Source organism: Perissodus microlepis, chromosome 7 (assembly GCF_051167445.1).
Source record: "Perissodus microlepis isolate ML-2025 ecotype Zambia chromosome 7, ASM5116744v1, whole genome shotgun sequence".
Taxonomy (NCBI): Eukaryota; Metazoa; Chordata; class Actinopteri; order Cichliformes; family Cichlidae; genus Perissodus; species Perissodus microlepis.
The window spans coordinates 59,205,908-59,225,176 of NC_140467.1; the positions used below are offsets into that span (position 1 = coordinate 59,205,908).

At 41.2% G+C, this 19,269-nt stretch overlaps 2 protein-coding genes across 3 annotated transcripts in view; both read right to left on the minus strand.

Moving 5' to 3' along the window:
* Positions 1 to 3,128: 3,128 nt before the first annotated feature.
* rassf10a (Ras association domain family member 10a) lies at positions 3,129 to 7,958 on the minus strand. Of its 2 annotated transcripts, none has more exons than XM_084936292.1 (2): positions 7,819 to 7,958; positions 3,129 to 7,624 (listed from the first exon to the last, which is right to left on the minus strand). In XM_084936292.1, exon 2 carries the CDS (start codon positions 7,553 to 7,555, stop codon positions 6,113 to 6,115), a length of 1,443 nt encoding a protein of 480 aa, XP_084792418.1. In that variant the 5' UTR covers positions 7,556 to 7,624; positions 7,819 to 7,958; the 3' UTR covers positions 3,129 to 6,112. The 2 variants fall into 2 exon arrangements, with proteins under 2 accessions (XP_084792418.1, XP_084792419.1); XM_084936293.1 differs by having other exon boundaries at positions 3,129 to 7,630.
* A 3,750-nt stretch (positions 7,959 to 11,708) lies between these two features.
* Positions 11,709 to 19,269, minus strand: part of tead1a (TEA domain family member 1a) — a 48,108-nt gene continuing 40,547 nt past the window's right edge. Inside the window, exons 10-12 of the mRNA XM_084936294.1 lie at positions 18,735 to 18,875; positions 18,176 to 18,328; positions 11,709 to 16,538 (exon numbers count right to left, since the gene is read on the minus strand). Coding sequence (XP_084792420.1) covers positions 16,425 to 16,538; positions 18,176 to 18,328; positions 18,735 to 18,875 — 408 coding nt within the window. The 3' untranslated portion in view covers positions 11,709 to 16,424. The remainder of the gene's footprint in view (positions 16,539 to 18,175; positions 18,329 to 18,734; positions 18,876 to 19,269) is intronic.

A 19,269-nucleotide genomic window follows, 5' to 3' on the forward strand; every position in this document is an offset into this window, starting at 1 on the left:
CTATTACAACAGCCAGTCGATATGCCTGCAATGTTTCCTAGATGAGCTATTTCAATGCTACTTTGTGGGGTGTTGTAGGACAACTGTCATATTTGCCATTAAGGAATTATTTTATAAATTACTTCATATATAGTATAGTTATACTGTCTCTGAGTTTATGCAAAGGTAAGAAAATAATATTCTCTCCTTTAAAAAAAAAAAAAAAAAAGCAGCAAAATGCTCTTTTTATGCAGACATTCATGTGTAAAAAATATTTATCTGTTATCATATTAAGGGGCAAAAAATAACCCTAAACGTGTGGAGAACAATAAAGGGGAAAGAGTGTCAAAGAAAGCAGAAAGAAAAGAAAGTAAGAGGAAAAAGAAGAGCTGCTGGTGTAACTGAAACTCCTGAAGACACAGGAGAAAGTGGGTGTCGTTTGCCAGCTTGGATCACTCCGACGTCTTACGTCAATCCAGCATGGATGGACTCAGCAGAACCACTGGTGGATTTAAGCAGTGAATGAGAACCCAGATGGATTTAACCCGTCAGAGCAGGAATAAAACAGATGGTATCAGATGACTGCAGGCATCCTGAGTGACACGTTTAGATGAGACCCAGATCAGCAGGCTCACAGTTGGCTGAGATGTGAGACGACCCCTCTGGGAAAATGTCTTATCTACACATGACAGTACTGAAGTTTGAAATATGCTTCGCTGCACGTAGACTCTGTGGCGTTCGCAGCGATGCTGATGCAGCCATTCAAAGAGCATCACGCTGTCACAGAATTAATATACGTGCAAACACTGTCAAATCTGTTTCACCCTTAAGGGTTACCAATTCTAAAGTTTAGGCCTAGCGTGCCCAGCCTCATGCATGCACCATGAGGCAAACATCCCCCCAGTTTAGACCCTGGTTGTAAAGTTTAGTTACCATTAACTTCTTCCTAGGAAACCTGATTTATCACTTGTAACCTTGGGGATGAAGAATGAAATACCAAAAACATGACTTCCTCTAATGGCTGCTTGAAGGTGGCTCCAAAAATGAGTTTTATCCTGTGATAAAATGTTCAACTTTGCAGCATTAAAAAGCATGTTTACTGTCACAGAGAGCAGAAAAGCCACCACAGGAACTGAGCTCGGTCTGGATTCTGGGGGAGTGGCTGTTTTGATTGACAGGTGTCCTAGTGAAGGTTGCTGTAGCCAATCGGTGTCTGTGAGGTCTCAGTTGGAGTCACTAAACTAGACCTATCCTCCATGTTTGTGCTTTTGGTGCATTTTAGAGGATTTTATTTAATATTTGACGTTGGAAGTATTGTGACGTACAGAGTGTCTCCCAGAAGTCTGCACTTCAGAGTGTGGTTCATTTGTGTTCCACGCTTACAGCTGATGGGAAAGAAGATAACTGTTTGGCAGCCAAATCTCACATTAAGGCCTCAAATTGCAGTGTCCATCACTTATATACAGTCTATTATTTCACCTGGTATTTCATTGAAAAACTGTATTATTTTAACATCAGTTCAACTCCACATTTAAACTTGCTTCAATGGCTACCAGTTCAGCTGCTTTCATTGGTTAACATCTTCAGCACCACTCCCACTCCTCTCTCCATTCACTGTGTGTTTTTACTGATTTCTGATCTAATCTTTTAATTTGTATACTTTCAATGACATTCTTTCTTTCAGGACTTCAACTTTAATGATGCTTCTGTTAATCAAAATCACTCTTTTATGCCCATTGACTTCAGCTGAATGGTTCTACTGAAAGCTTCACTCAAGGCTAAATTCCTATAAAATTTAAACTTAGTGTTATCACCCAGCTTTAGCCTCAGCTTCTTTCAGTGCCTTCAGATCAAATGATCAGTAGAAGTAAGCACAAATTTGTAGTTCCTGGTTCTTTCCACATCTCTCTGGGGAACAATTGTCCATATTTTCCTACTCACACACTTTTCTGGAATTCCCACAAAGATGCTAACACTCTGTGCCTGTTTGGTAAACACGTTTTCTCTCTACACTTAAGACCATTTCCCCCGTTGAACGTTAGGTTGTAGAAACAAGGCTTATTCTGTAGACACAGGCTCTGCAGATAATACTAATCATGCCAATGGCAGGGAGGGGAAAACTGATCAGAGCGACACATCACCAAACAAGGAAAACTTGTACCAAATTACAACCTATGTTTGAGGAAATATCTCGAATTCTTTTGGTTAAGCTGACAGGAGCACTGACTTGTCCGCAAGGCCTGAAGAAAGGAGCGCGAGCTAGTGCATTAAGGAAAAGTACACACTATAAGATATTTAGACTACAGCTAGTCTACCCTTAGATATGAATCATTTTCTCTACTCGGTTCTGAAAACTCATTCTTGACTTTGTTAACAGGAGTTGGAAAAATAGCATCACTCTAAAGTTTTTGGAGCTTTTGACTTAATTAAGTTTGCTTGTTCTTGGATTTGTAGAACCAGCACAGCAGACGTGAATGGAGCACTCCTGTTTCATCTAAGAAAATTCTTCTATCCAAAACTATCCACACTAAGGTCTGTGGATGATCCAGATACACAGGACAGTGTTTCTAAAATAGCATTGTACTTATGAATATTTTAAAAAAGCAATTTATCATCAGTGTGAGCGCCACAAAAAGTGAGATGATACGGAGTAAGACGATAGGACTAAGTGAGAATGTACGCTTTTAATAAAGTGGTTAATTGACCCTTTAAGACACCCCCTGAGGACCATGTGAAGGGAAGTGTTACTAACCAGTAACCTGAGCTGTACAGCTGTGCTCTGTATGTTCAGATCTCCGTTTCATCCTGTCATAATTAATGTAGGAGTTCATGCAAGAGTGATCAAGAGGCAGCGATTAAACACAACTATGCATGACGAGTACGAAAGGATAACAGGAGAGGTAGTCCACAATCTAACAACACACACACACATGCACACACACACACATCTTCCACTGTCAAGCTCTGTGGCCTAGAGGTATGCAAAGTATCTACCCCTGCATGCAGGCTAAACCCAAACTTGTGCGTGGAAAAGATGTTTAGCAGCGGGAGGAAGTCATCTTTTAATCGAGGTGTGAAAACACTGACGTGCTTGAGATCAAAATACATTCAGCCCTGTCAGTCATACCGAATAAAGCCACACACTGATCCAGGTTTTTTTTCCCCCATTTATTTCAACACTAACAGTCATGTGTAATATTGTGCTGACTGGCGTCATGGCGTGACTTCTGTTGCTGTAGCCTCACAGTTGCTAATCTAGAGCCATCTATCTAGAAAAAGCAGGCTGAATGTCCCAAACTAAGAAACCCAAACTGTTCCTGATCAAGCGACATAAATGAGCTACACGCTGGTCATTTTGGTGTGAGGAGACACATCACAGCTAACTCCACAGACACAGTATTATCAGCTATGTGTCATAAACGTGTTACTTTTCACCATTTACAGGTAGACAGAGTCAAGATCTGAAATCACACAGTGCTGACATAACACAGGGTAAATGATTTATTTGAAGGACGATCTTAAAATAATGATATATATATATATATATATTAGCTTCTGTTTCTGACCCCTCCCCTTGCAGCAGGGGTGCCACCAAGGGGGCCTCCGCAGTGGCACCCATGGCAAGACTGTCCTATGTTGGTAATAATTCTAATAAATGTGAGCACAAGTGAGAGGAAGACAGCCCCAAAATAACTTAAAACATTAACTTGTTATTTATTCCAGCTTTAAACAGATTATTATGGATGTCAAAATCTGATGTGGTTTTCATGTATCTATTTTCAGTGATGTCAACTTTAATAGCAGGAAATTATCTAGCCATATCATTCTTTTCTGTCTCTTTTTTTTTAAATATTTTTGAAGTAACATGTATTTAACAACAGCATAATGAAACTGGAAATTCAGTTTTTGGTGTGCCACCCCAATATTTTTAGTGGCCCCTATTTGGCCACCCCTATGCAAAAATTCTGGAGGCACCCCTGCCTTGCAGATGTTAGAGTAGCATACCAGGCAGCACAGCTAACACTGCTTTGGAGCAAATATTTCCAGGAAAAAGATGAAGAGAGTCTTAAAATAGTCCAGTGGTCAGCTATGGAGGGACTGCTAAATTTTGGGGTGCTGAATCTAAATCTCCCAAAAAGCATCTTAAAGCCTTACAGGTGTTATTCAAAGAGGTCCGCCAGCATGTAAAGGTTTAGATTAGACAGTTTTCTAATCTGTTTCTGTAAATAAGTGGGATGTTGTTATACCTATTTAAACTGGAAATAAAAACAAGTTCAAGATTAAATGTCATTTATGGAAATGTGTGGAATGTGGCCTACATTTCTCTTGTGGGTTTTTTTTTTGGGGGGGGGGTATTTTGCTGATTGGGCAAAAAACATATCCACCATAATGTAAATAACTAACGTGCAGGTTCACACATGTAAACCTGCTGTTTCAGTTTGTTACACAAATGCGTGTGGCGTCTGATAGAGGAAGTAATTCCTTGACTTAAACTTTGATATAAACATCTGGCTTTTCTTGTCTGTTCACATTGATTATGCTTGAGTAAGAAGCTTTTCATGCTAACAACACTGCTCAGAGCAGCAAACCGATGTTCCACTACAATAATCCAGACCCAGATTTAAAGGAGCACGCTGTCAGTTTCGCTAACCAAATTCAAAGTACTCATCAGGAGGCGCAATCCCCAGCTGATGTAAATAAATTGCTGATGTTTTCTGTTTCTGTCACTCCTCATGACAACACCTAGCTTATCTCATGTTTATCTAACATATGGTCTGGTCTAAGATTTAAACGCTGTGGGCATCGAGGGGGCAGGAGGGTCTAATTAGAGATCGTATCCAGTTGCGTTTTAGGAAATCCTGAAGATTCAGAGGTTTGGGATCTGTTTGAGAAACAGGAGCCTCTGCTGTTTCTGTTTGTTTTTGAGTCCGTTTCCTGTGATTCCCCTAATCTATTACTACATTGCTGGAGTTCCCCCTTTTTCCATAGCTGTTTCATTAGAAAGATGGCACTTTTTTTCTTGCTGTTAACCCAACCTAATAATCAAATAGATAAATCAACTTAAAAAAAAAATGTTTGGAAACCTGGTGCTTGTTCAGGGCTATTCATGACATAACACTTGGCCTTCTCTGGCTTTGCTTACTTGAAACGCTAAGAGCTCATGGAAATATATAATGCATGATGTTGACTTTGCATCGGTTTAAAGGGTCACAAGTTCACAACAATCAAAAACCACAAGAATCAAATAGTTCATTTTTTCTTTTTAAGTCTAGAATGTGAGAGTTCAGCAGTATGGTTAAATACGTATGACTTCTTGTGCTTAAGAGACACACTATACTGTATGACAGGACAATATCGAGCAATCTATCAGCTCTGCTTAGCCGACTAGATCAGGGATCAGTATACGTTCATAAACTCTACGGTATAATTGGTCCAAACCCTGATATCATTCAGAATATTAGGCAGTTCTGGGTAATAATAGTCAGCGCTTATAGTTTCGAGTCTTATTTTGAAAAGGAAGCAATGAACTGATTCCACATTTACTTTTTTGGAGACTGAAAGAGCTTTAACATGTTCTTAGCTGACTCATCTATCTGTATAGTAGTGGATAGCTGACTAGTCTTTACTGTGCATTAAGATACATTTCATGTTGGCCTTTTAAAGGAAAGTTTGCATGGCCATTAGACCTACTTTCAGCATAACGACACTTAGCCGTGTCTTTCAGTCGCTTCAGCGAGTTATTGGACTCCCTGACAAAAGCGAGCTGTTACCTCTGAGCCATCCTTCCATCAATGACACCTTAAAGTTAATTTGAGGACTACAGATTTTAAGAGGCTTGTTATAATACTCTTCTAGGTTATTTCGCCTAACAAGTGGTGCTTTGCTGACCTTCCTCTTACAGGTCAAAGGTCAGCTATAGAGCAGCATGGCATCTCTCTCTATAAGCATGCTGTCCTTTCTAGCTTATTGTGCATGACTACATGTCAGAATTATTGCTATAGAACTACATCATCCATACAGAGGTGCATTTTGGGTAGGGGAGAACATCTCCCAGTATTGCCAACACTGATTTCTCTGCCCCTGAGTTTATGGCATTGCATAAAAGTCCAACATGCTTCCAAGCAAAGTGAGTCTATACGAGTGACTCGCACACAGGTGTGTTGTCAGAGTCCTGGCTGTGCATGGAGCTCAGCCCCGTGTCCGAGTCCTCATCGTTTGTGTTGCAGGCTTTGGACAGACCTCGGGCCTGTTCCACCCAACCACTGCTCTTCTCCCCTGATGCTGGTTCTGCATCAGCGCTCACTGCACCCAGCTCCCCCTTTCCATCATCGGTCAGTGTGTTGTTTGCTTGCTCTATCTCCATGGTTTCCACTTTGGCCAGCAGGTCCAGCAGTTCACTCTCCTTGGTTTCCCAGAGTGCCAGACTCAGGTCCAAGTCCCCCCTGATGGCGTCCAGATCTGTCTTCAGTCTCAGGCCGATGTAAAGGCTGGTGTCCAGCTGCGTTTTGATCCTTTCCTCTTCCAGTACGAGCTCATTTTCAGACAAACTCTCAACATCTGGTTCCACAGCTGGAGGGGCGGACACAGTGAGACACATCTCCTCCGAAACACTGTCCGTGTCCTGTGCTGCTTCTGCGCCTCTCTCCTCCCGCCGACGCGTCATCCACCGCCGATTCAGCTCCTCCTGGATCTCCCCGGTGATGCTCTCCACGAGCGCCTCGCGTTCCGTCAGCTCCTCCTGCAGCCTCACCACCTCCTCGCACCGGCGCGCGTATTCCTCAAACTGCGCAAGCGTCTCCGACGTGCACCGCGCGTCCTGACGCTCCGCTTTGCGCTTACAATCCGAAAGGGCAGGAGCCCCTGAAGTGGAATCTACGAGGTAAGTGTCCTGCACGTAGTTCACCCCGTGTCTCTTAATGCGGTCGAAGTGCACTTTGGCCTCGTAGCGCTCGATCTCCCGGTCCAGGTCCTTGATCCTCTGGATCTGCTGGCGGATGGTGTGGTCCTGAGAAATGACCAAGTGGACCAACGTCTCCATCTTTTCCACCGAGCTTTTATCTTTAGAAACAGTCTGCTCCTTCTTTTTGTTCATTTTGTCCAACTTTCTGAAGGCCTTCCTGACGATGCGCCGCTGTTTCTCCTGGGACAGGTTGGCCGCGGCGGCCGCTGCGGTCCAGCAGGTCCGGGCGGTACCCTTGAGCAAGCCGCCCGGACCACCACTCTCCCGGCTCTGGACGACTCGGGCCTCGGCGCTGCGGGGCCCGTTGTTGGGCAGCGAAGCCTCGTTTTTCACCAGGACAAAGCGAACATTCTCTTGCTCGTCTCCCCAGGCGCTCCATAGCCGAAGGATTTTGGTCTTGTTGGGTAAAATCCTCTCGAAGCCTCTCCATTTCTCCACCACGCAGTAGGACTGAGGAGAGCCAGACAGCATCGCTGCCGAGGCGCCCTGCTGCAGGTTCTGATCTTCAAGCAGGACTCTGACCACGTCGGCGCAGGTGGTTCGCTTCGTCAGCCCAGAGACCAGCTTCTCCTCCCGGCAGACCCATACCGAGATCTTTCCCTCCTCCGGCTCCATCTCCGGCTGAACTCCAAGAAAGAAAGAAAAAAAGTTCCCTCACTGAATCCTCTCTGCTGCCTTCGTCTGCTGCAACTCAAAAAATAAAGGAGACAAAAATATTTTTATTAATGATGCAAAACATTCATCAGGAATTCTCTGCGCACTCGTCTGTGTCAGCTCTCACTTTAAATGCGCTCAGAAGTCCGGACATGTAACCTCATTACGCTTAAAAATATCTGCCTTATTTCTAAAAAGAAAAAAAATCACATATATTTATTTACCTCCGTGGTCTGTTTTGGGGCAGTCTGCTGGGACCTCATGGCTCTCTCCCCGGCATATCGATCTGAGCCCTGCGCGCTGCTCCGGAGAGGAGATGAGGAGTGCGTCCTTGCGTCAGGGCAAGCTGCTCTGGTGTGTAGGACAAAACAGGAGGGTGCTGTAACGCTGGGACACGCCTCCTGCCTCCTCTCTCTCTCTCGCCCCCTCTCTCTCACTTACACACACACACACACACACTTTCTCACTCTTGATAACAAAGGTAATCTGGACTGATATGCCAGCCTTTGTTAAGTAGAAAGTCGGTACTGAGGGTTAAGACAAAGTTCCCTTCTGATAACTGTCTGAAACACGCTTATCAAACTAATTCCGTGCGTGACTTAATAATCTATGGGCCGGTGTGTTTACACGGTTAAAAGTCAGCGCTGTTATCCACGTTTGCTTAGAGCTCTGTAGTATTTTTATTAATGTCACAGGTTTTATTCTTGAGATCAGTCTGGTCTACATGAGAACTGCAGTGGAGTCAAACTTGATATCTGGGATGTCAAATAATCAACAGTTATTAAGTTCGGTTGGAAATAGAACCGTCATCTCTCAGGTCAGCAAAAAGCTGTGAAAAAGGTGTGGTTGCCAAAATGCGCTATAATATTTCAAAGTCTTAACTACAGCTGACGAGAAATACGTCAGATTAGTTCCTGATCATCTCCATCTTTAACGCGACTTTCTGGCCTTTCATGATTTATGCAGTCTTCTTCACTTTTCACTGTGAATCTGTCCACAGACGCTGAAGTGTTTGGAAGGGGATGTCAGGTCAGGCACATGCAAAATATTTTAACATAATTCCATATTGTCCAGTTTCTTCACAATGTAAATAGACGGATGTGCTCAATTTATGTCTCACAGGAGTGGGAGGCCGGCACAGAGTGGGCCTCTTGTCTTCTCTTTCTTCGTGGTGGGTGGGTGGAGCTGACCTGCTCAGCCATGCAGCACACCTGTGCAGGTTGAGCTCAGGAGATTATCCAGCAGCCCCACCAGCTCCTCTCACTTTCTCTTCCTCTGGCTGACTGAACGAGATACCAGTTTGCAGTTTGTGCATTTGCTCAGAAATGCAAACTGGCTCGTGACCGTCCACACATTTAATGTTTGGTTTATTTATTTTAACTCAAATACTTCTCATCTAAAGACTATGAGGGTAACTGCAAGACTTGTCATTATAATTTCTGGCGAGGTGGAATTTCATGTTTTTACTTTTTTTTCTCTTTTGTTTGCAGCTATGAGATTTTTTTGTGTGTTTTTTGTCTGCCTCATTAGGTTAGTACAATCTCAAGGTAAGCACAGAGCAGAACCTTCAGTCTTTTGGCTTTGCTTACTGTGTCCCGCACAAGACAGAGAGAGCTAGAGTTGAGGTTACGAGCAGAGAGGCACTCGGACTGAGCTAAACCGCTGATGAAGCTCTTACTCAGCAGTGTTAAGACTGCAGTATGTATTGTTACTCAGTTTCATCTTCATAATCTCCACAGAGCCGAATGTTTTAGAGCTCAGCTGGATTGGGTAAAAAGCGGAAGGAAATCCATCTATTACACCCCGCAGGGTCCTCATATAGCGTCTGATCCCATAATCGGCTCTTTCAACTATTTCAGGACAGAATATGGTCGACCAAACTCGTAAAAGGATTTATGTGCATTAAGAGTGTTTTGGTGTGTGTGGTAGTGAACATATTGCATCGATGGCAAGCGTTGATCCCCAGCAAGCACCATTAGTCTGTTTGAGCACTGTCAGGAGTGATACATCAGGCCGGGTTTGTTGGTAAAATAACTGCTTAGGAAACCATCTGGGAACATGAACACACGCACACGCATTAAGGCATGTGAGTGTGCGCACTTACTGGATACAGAACCATGTTCACATATGTTCTGGGCATGCGTTGCAAACAGTAGATTTGGATTAAAAGGACTGTGGGCTCTGCGTCTGGGATGCACGATAACGCGGAATGTTTTTATTATCTTGGATCTTGTTTCCTGTGAGGTCACTGTGTCTGTGTCTGTCTGTGTGTGACCTGCAGACTTGTTATTGGCTGTCAGACGTTTGGAGTTTCCAGTCTCACCACAACAAATATGCCCACAAAGCCAGCTGTAGCATGAAAAACATTTTACTTCCCAAAACGTTACGTTCACTGTTGATGAAAGATAAAATGTTGTAGTTGAGCTCAGTTATGGATAAAGCCTCAGTTAAATACAAACTTTTTATAGTTTTAAAACAAATGAATCATTGTCTTAATAACGTGAACAATCAAAGAGCTTTGTTTTTTTCTAACAAATTCTTAAAAGTGAAGTGACAGAGCAAATGCAGTTTCAATGGCGCTTTGGATGCATTTCTTTGAGTAGAGCTCCCTCTGGTGTTTTTAAGGGAAACTGCATGGCTGACGTTCACTCTGTCTCAGCTACATCTGGAATTGTGGGTCCAGATGTAGGACTGTTTTGTGTTTTGTTATGCGATTCTGATTGGCTGCGTCATTGACTGTTAATCATATACAGCTAGAGAAAATGTACTGACCATTAGCAAGGGGCACATAAATTAAGAGGTCATCCTGATAGATCTCTAAGATGTAGCATCTTATAACCTCTTCACTATGTGAATAAAAATTGTCAGTGCCAAAGACTTCCATTGTTTCCTGTAAGATCCTAAAGTCTTAAACATTGTTGGAGGTAATGCGTTGCTACAATCATATCACACTTGCTGCCATGTGCGGTCACTTAATCCATATGTTCTCCATTGATCTGTACAACAGGAACAAAAACCCAATGAAATCTTTTCAGCAACAATCATTTGAAGCACATTACTTGAAATTCATTGTGTGTATCTGTTCTTTTAATGAGCGCAGGGATTAGTGCTGATATTTGAATATAAGGAAGTTCTAACTTTAATGTGAAGTAAAATTCATGTAAAGAACAACAAAAAGGTTTCAACATATATTAGTTCTTCAGTTCTGTTTTGAGCTGACATGGCAGCTAAAAAAAAATAATGGCAATAATAAAACAGGGTACAAGTACTTGAAAACACTGCTCAAGTATAATAAGCATACTATACAGTTACTTTCTTAGCCTATTTAAACTCCAGATGGTTCAGGTTTGATTTGCATGTTTTGTGTGTTTGCGTGTGAGCTATGCATCGATACAGTTTGAGCTTCACAAGACATATGTGTGAACAATTCTTGAGTTCATAGTCAGTCGGTGTGGTAAACACAAAAACTGGAATAAAAATTTTCCTGAATGGATTCTTGATGCAATTAACCAAAAAGGCTCTACATGGTCAAGATGTCTAGTTCATTGGCTCGAACTGCTAATGGAAATTAGTTCCTGAGAACAGTTTTCTGCACCGGACTGTAAACATACAGCATATTTTACAGTAGAGTTTCACATTTTTATATATGGGAGGGTTTAGTTGGTTTCTTTTAATATATCAAAGCTTCTTTGAAAGCAAATTCCTAAAAAACAGCGTGTGTCTCTTAATGCTGTGGGAGGTCTCATGACAGAGTCAACTTATAACAACGAATTGATTAACCTCAATCCTGAATTTTATCAAAAGGTTACAAAAAGGGGTTAAGCTTTAAATATTGCAGTCACCACTGTTGGCAAAGCTTCGTCTGCTTGGTAGACCTGCGTTATTTCCTATAAATATTCAAGTTTCTAAATACTTAAAATGAAATGACAATAAAACTACCGGTAATTGGAAAATACGAATCTATAACAGCTCTGCTGAAACCTCCCGTTGCTATTCTGTATGCAAAGGAGAATTCTGCATGTATCATGTGAATGCATTCAAGCTAAATTAATTAATGACAACAATAACAGCAAGTTCAGAGATGAGACTAATGAGAAAAGACAAAACCCACAAGCACAGTTTAGAACTGACCATTTATTTAAACTGAATAGCATATGCGTACAAAGTCTCTACAAAGCTAGAAAATATCTAACATACCTTTAGCCATGAGGGGGGAGAAAGTTACAAAGCAAAGATCAGACCCTGTGCAGTACCAATAGACACACATTACTAGCTTTTGGATTTCTCCTAAATGTACTCTCTTCACAAAATAGGATAAACATTAGAATATCAAAGATATACACAACATCTGTAATAAACGTTATTGTCACTTTTATACAAAGCACCTTATCAAAAACCCCTCGGTGCACGACACACGCGTGCTGCACCGGAGCGAAAAAGATTCAAGGCCATTTTGGAATTGATTACAGACAGGATTTCTGCGCCTCACGTGATCCGTAATAGAAGATAATATCCAACTTGCACATACAAGACGACATTAACAACACAGACGACGATGACTGAAAAACTCAGTGCTTCACTGGACTTTGTGACCTTTTGAACGACCTTTTGGACTTCACTGCTTTAGTGTTATTTTATTGTCACCACATATTCTCCAGCTGATTACAGCAAATGGACAGTTTACAGTTAAGCTGTGCAGCTGAGTCCTTGTAATGTTTAACGGACAGTTAGAGCATTTTAATGAGTCACAGTTTAAAGAAGCCTTTTCCTGACAGCCAAGATGGTAAGGGGCGTCCATGTTTGATTTTGTTTTTTTATGTTCATTAAGCGAGCTTTAATAAATCACTTTCCCCTTTACTTTGTGTCACATGACTGTCTTTGGTAAGCAGGTGCTAGATACTGTTTGGACAGAGGGTCATAGCTGCAGCTTTTGTTGGGCTATCACTTGCACGTTACGTGTCCATCCTCCTGCAGGAAGGCCTAGTGTTTGGTCTACAAACAACAAATACTGGAGTGTGAGCCACAAGTCTGGGAAAGTCAAGAGCAGGGGAATTTCCTAGCGGGATGATTCACGAGTGTGAGGGGGGAAAGCGTGGTTTGTAATCCCGACAGACACCCACAGGGGTCTTTAGTTTAACAGAGTCAAAACCTAGTGGTTTTGGATAAACACTAATCCATTTCAGCACAAAGGCAGGAGACGTGAATCACGTGTGAGTCATAACTTGTTGAGGCTAAATTTTGAACAGCTGGCCATTTCTGAGCAAAGATGTGTCATTTCAGGTTTGAAGTTCCTACAAGTTACTGGATCTTCTGGACACCGCAAAGCATTTTCGGCCAACATCATTGTATCAAGGTTTTCTTATTAAAACATAAAAATCTCTGGGCCTCATTCATTCACATTGCTTCATTTTTCCGACCTTCTAGTGTTTAAACAGATTCCCACATGTAAACAAAAAAAAAAAGAAATCTTTAAGAGCTGCAATGAGTTACAAATCATGGATTTTAATTCCAAAAGAAAGAAGCTTATCCTGATAAATCGGTAAACCTAGTCAGTGTAGCTTATTATAGCTGCCTTTTCAGTCTAACTTTAAAGAATCAGTTTGGCACTCTAACAAATACATTTCTTGTTCGGTTTGTTGTGTGAAAGCTGCTAATGCCATGAGTTTATCACACCATGAAAACATGTGGAAACAGCAAAGCTAAAAGTGAAACTGCCTACTTCTCAAAAGTACGCCTGGACTGCTGGAACAAGTCTGAGAGCAGGCAGTCTGACTCAGTTTTAATTCATTAATCTATTACTTTTTAAAACTAGCCTTCCAAACACCGGTGGTTGGGAATACGGGCCAAACTTGCAGAAAATCTGCAAAAGCTAATTATGAGTACGCTAAGCTAAGCTAACCAGCTATAGGTATGTGAATATATAACAAGACAAGATGATTTGAGAGCTGGTTGACTTTTAGCATTTCTTCTTATTTTTTAAACTGCCTAACTTGACTATATGCTTTTTTTTTTTTTTTTAAACATACCAAACAAACACAATATAACATGTGAATTTGATAGCTTTAGAAGGGATTATGAGCACTGTTTCCACTTGCTTTCATTGCTATGCTAAGCTAAGCTAACCTGCTAGCTGTAGCTGTATCAGACAGAGATATTAAAGTTGTAAAAAGTTAATTGATGGCATCCACTACTTTTAACAGCTTCTATATAAAACAGATAATCAAAATGATTCTACAGCAGGTTTGTAAGAGCAGGTCGTCCAAACAGTGACAAGTCCAAACAATTGCATTTTGTGAACGAGGCGCCAGGTAATATCTAGTGCACAAGCTCTCTCTACATGAATCCGTCATACGTGTAATAAACAAATGCAAATACATGGAATAAATACTGCCAATAGATACCACATGAACAAGAATTTATCCCAAAGACATCAGAAAAAATTGAAAAATTAATCAGGACTGTCCACAAATTAAATTAAAGAACCACTTTTACATGGAATTTGGATAAACTGATCCCAGGACACAGAAAACAGGGGCATGTGGGACCAAAATGTTCCTGTACAATAAAATGTTTTTGTTTTTTTGTCCCATGCACCACCTACAACATCAAATTATCAGGACTTTTGGGAAACACAATAGAAATGTCTAATGCTGTTTCCAGCCAAAGGCACTTCATGCTGCTGGGCATGACACAGACAAACCACCAGACGACACCTGCTACAGTACACTCCATCGAGAGTTTTTGGTTTTTTAAAATTCATAAATTACTTTTTAAATATTATATAACCAGAAAAACCTGTGTTGTAGTGGTTGAGGGGAACTGTGTCATCTAGAGTTAAAATAACCCTGACATGAGGTGAGAATGCTTCTGGTCAGGGCTGTCCCATCTAAATATGGATGTAATATTCAGGCTTGCTTGTATGGGCATGGTCATCACACTTACCTAAGATAACATTAAAGGGGACTTATTATACGTTTCCTTGTTTTCCATCATATATAAAGTTAAAATGGTGGACACTTGGAATAAACTAGGCCAAAATTTTAAATAATATGTCCGGGAATGTATAAGTAATCCCTGTGAACCAAAAGCTCAGGTTTCTGCTTCAGATAGCAAAAAAAACAACAAAAAAAAAAAAAAAAAACCCCTCTGTGTACAAAAGCTCCGCCCACCTGCTGAGCCTTCTGTTTGCAGGTAGTGGCCAATTAGAAGAAGTTCGGTTTAATAATGGGAGGCTGACTCAGACATTGAATGAACTGAAGGGCTACATCAAGGACCAAAATAAGATAAAGGAGGATTATTTTGAACTGTGACGCATGCAAAGCTACTCTAGGAGACTAAAAGAATGAAAATTTGGAAATGAACACAATAGGTCCCCTTTAAGTTGCAAAAGTAATATACACAATAAAAACAGCAGTAAAACTTTTTTCCCTACGTGTACACCATGAATGGCAATGTATAAGGTTTAAAATTCACAGTGCTTTTCAGTAGACCAGAGTATGCTTCAGATTATAATCCTTAAGATCTGCAAACTCATATTAATAGTTGATCATAGTTTGTAATCACATTTCTATCTGTTAATCACCCCTCTGTGTGACAGCTGTCACGGTTTGGGATGAAGCCTGCAATTCCACGTTGAATCCGTTTATGGAATCCAGTTTTAGCATTTCTAATGACGTCTCAGTGACGTCAGTTTCACCGTTTGCCATTCTCCCACAGAGCTGGCATTTCCTACAGCTGCTGCTTCACAATAAAAGCCCAAAAAACAGGATTCTGAAATCTTGAGGATTATAATTTTGTTAGTCTTTTAAGCAAAATAAAGAGTCACCTGTTGCACAAAAAAAGCTACCTGAATTGTTCAATTTCACTTATACTTTCTTATTATTAACATAAGGTTTAGATAGTGATTGTGGAATTAAAATAGAATCTCTATGCTATTATCAATAAACAACTCCCCAAAGTTTAGAAGATTTTTTTCTTTTCTTTTTTTTTGTAAAGAAAACATACAAAAAGGTAAAAATTTGATTTCTTTTTCTTTGGGACAAACCTCTTGTATAAGAATTCAGCTCACACAATTTGCAGTGTCCATCTGTACAAATCCACCTCTATATTCTACTATATGATAATGCAGTAGTGTTATTTCCTCCAGCTTTCTCTGCTTATTGATGATACACAGGGTCTGACCTTCAGCGCCTGTCAGTTTCCTGACAGATAACACACGGGGGGGAAATTATGAGATCTCACTCTCTCTCTGTTTTTTGTTGGGGTGTTTTTGTTTTTTTTTATCTCCCCCTCTCTTTCTTTCTTCTCCCTGGGTCGACTTTCACCAAAACTCATGACAGAAACACCACTTTCATTTCCATCATCAAGATAGGAAAGAGAAAAAAAAGACAGAAAAGAGAAAAAAAACTGGGAGAAAGAGAAGAAGGAACCAATTAGTGGAGACGTGACATCCCCTGGTGATATCAGAGTCAGGATGTTCTTGGGGAAATGCACCAGGTCGATTCTGATGTGTTTTTATGGCTGCACTACCACTGTGCTTTTTTTATTATCATTATAGCTAATGAGCTACCGATCACCAGGTTTGGAGTTAGTGTGGATATGCTCCTGTTGAGGAGGTTTCTGCGGTGTCATATCTGGCGTTAATTAAAAAAATATTTTTACCCCAGTTATTTTCAGTGAAAATGCAGCCTTTTTCTTTTTTTTCACGAATTTGTTTGGCTGAAACTAATTTTTAGAGACATTTTTAGCTCTGATGTCACAAAAAAGGAAAAAAAAACACCAAGCAAAGGCCATACATGTGTTTCAACGTGAGTGTGTATATGTGTGTGTGTTATTCCTTGATGAGTCGATAGATGTGGTGCTGTGCTCCATGCTCGTTGTTGGACACCTCGAACACACACGCCATACACAGCAACGTTTCCTGAGTGTCTCTGTTGCTCACCACCTGGAAACACACACACGGGAATGAAGAACACACAAGAGGTCAAGGTTAAGCACACTCGTATATATATATCATTCGAGATCAAGAACTGTACTACAAGTATACTTCTAAACTCTTATCCTCCTTAAGGCAACAACTAATATTTCAACATGTATTCACAGCTGTAGGATATAGAAGACAATATGCTTATACAAAGCACATGAAACAATTACAGCACCTGAACAAAAGCACTTTAAAAGGTCTACCAATGCAGAAAGGTGCCACTGAGAAGTTCATATGCACAGTTTTAGTAGATTTTTACAAGCACACTGAAGGTGCTGGTTTATGGAGTAAACCAGAGTTTGGTTAATCCCATTTGTTTTGGGGTTGTGTGATTTTTGCAAAAAAGGTGGATAAAGTAGCAGCGAGAGCTCTGCACAGACGCTGAAGAAGATTCTCATTATCTATTCCCAGTGAATGTAGTGTCACAGAGACCTGGCACTGGCTGGTGTTAAAGGGGACCTACGCTGCTCATTTCCAGTTTCATGTTTTTATTCTTGGACTCCACTAAGGTGGCTTTGCATTAGTTTAAAATCACTCTTATTTATTTTGTGCTGGATCTTGGTGCTACCCTCAAGTTCATTCCATAGACTGTATATAAAAGAAGGTCAACACAGATGCTGACTAGTGAAATCCTGTTGTGAAGTCTTGAGCTAAGCTTTTTCACTGCTGTCATCTTCCCATTTTAAAACCAGACATGATGAGGGAGGGGTTGGTCTGCCTGGGAAACCGAGACACACTGAAGCTCATGTTGTAAGAACTGCCCTATCACCTTCCCTGCCTTATCCTCCCGTGTGTTTGATGGGAAGTAGGATCTTAATATATTCCTCTTTGCAACCAGCTTGAAGACACTTTGATGCTCCATTCCTTTTCCAGACCTAGAATCTGTATGTGGCGGGGCGTGGTCTGTGGTGCCGTTGCAGAGGAGATGGTGCACCTGCACCGCATCGGCAGTCACGCGTCGTCGGCTTGAAGATCTGCACTGGGTCCTGGGTTATTGTTGTTGGTGATGCGTGCGGCTGGCAGCGGGAGAGCTGAGGCCATTCGTGTGTGTTTAACAGCAACCGAGTTAATAAAGAGATGCTTAAAAGCACAAGCCTGTGGTCGGGTCCGTCATTAATGCCACACTGTACATCTTTGATATACAGTCTTTACCTTATCCACTCTCTGAAGCAAGCGGTTTTAGCTCTTCTCCCTTTAAAATCTCCCTCTCTGTAATCCAGCTTTCTACTGATTGGCTGTCAGTGTGAGATGATCATATTAAGGATATTAATAATTAGCTTCTATGACTCTGACATCACAGAGGTCTAAGAGTTTAAAAACTCAGTTTTTAGACAGGATGAAACCGGAGCTTTTATCTCATGGGGATTACCTGTACTTATGTTGACCTCATTATTTGAAGCTTCATGTTTAATATAAGCAATCGCCATGATAACAGTAACGATATAACAGAGAATGAAGAAAAGCGGAAGAGACGTCCCAGACTTAGATTAACTGCATTAGTGTAACATTTTCACCCATCGAGAGAAGGAAGGTGGTAAATATATATTTGCATAACATAAACAGTACAGCACACAGAGAGACGCAGTCTCTGCCCTCACCAGCAAAATAGTGAAGTTCTCCAGCACACTGTTCATCATGTATTTCTCCGGCAGGTGTTTAAGCTTGTGGATGAAGTTGATCATGTATTCGCACATCGGCGAACGACTGATTCTGTAGACAAAACGCCCGTTTTCAAACCTCGCATACTCCGTCTGTGAGAGAGGGGGAAGCAAAGGAAGATGCTTTAGCCAGATAATATTACACAACGCACCAATGAAAGGCACCTCCATCAGTTTTACACATCAAAAGCAGCTTTCTAGTGAAAAACTCAGCCTTTGAAAATGGTTGTGTAACATTATGTGCAGCTGTGGAAAACTGTCAGGCCTGACATAATCATTTTTGCTAGTGTCACAAGGGATTATTTGATGCCATCGAGGGCTTAAGGTGAAGAAAATGAAGGATGTGGTGGTTTTAAAGCCCACATAGGGAGTTACAGGACATTTAAAACATTAATTAAAGATTGCAAGTATCAATATTTTTTCAGTCTGAATGCAGAAATCACCTGCTGTGTGAATAAACCCAACATGTTTCTATTTAGCAGTTATCCTCAGTCCTCACCTCAACCTTCTCAACCACCTGCTTGCCAAAGGAGCAGACCTTGGTGGAGCAGGTGATTGTCATGTTCTCCGAGCTCTCGTACTGGCTGGTCACACCGTAGAAGGCTGCGGGGTCGTCCTGCACGTTATAATTCAGGTCCGCCTGGAAACCACAGAGCAAAGACAACAACGCAAACATCAGGTCACAGAAAACAAGCACGTTTAGTCCTGTTGCTTTTCTGAAGCTAAAGTTTTCCGACAGTGCCCTCTGCTGGTACTGCACCATAAAAGGTCTCCAGAGGACGAGCAGATCCATGATTATGATGCTGAAACTGACATGAAAATGCAATGTGCAACCTTATTTTTCAGTACATGAAGTAAAAGAATCATCTCCGATACTCTTCCTCCATCCATCAGTGCAGAGTGCTGTTTTAATTGGGCACTAAAATGTTCTGAAACCTTGCATATGCATGTTTATCTCCTTAATCACCTCATAAAACAGTTAAAATGCAATTTGTTGTGTAATCTTTAGAAGAAGAAAAAATGTATTGTTGTAA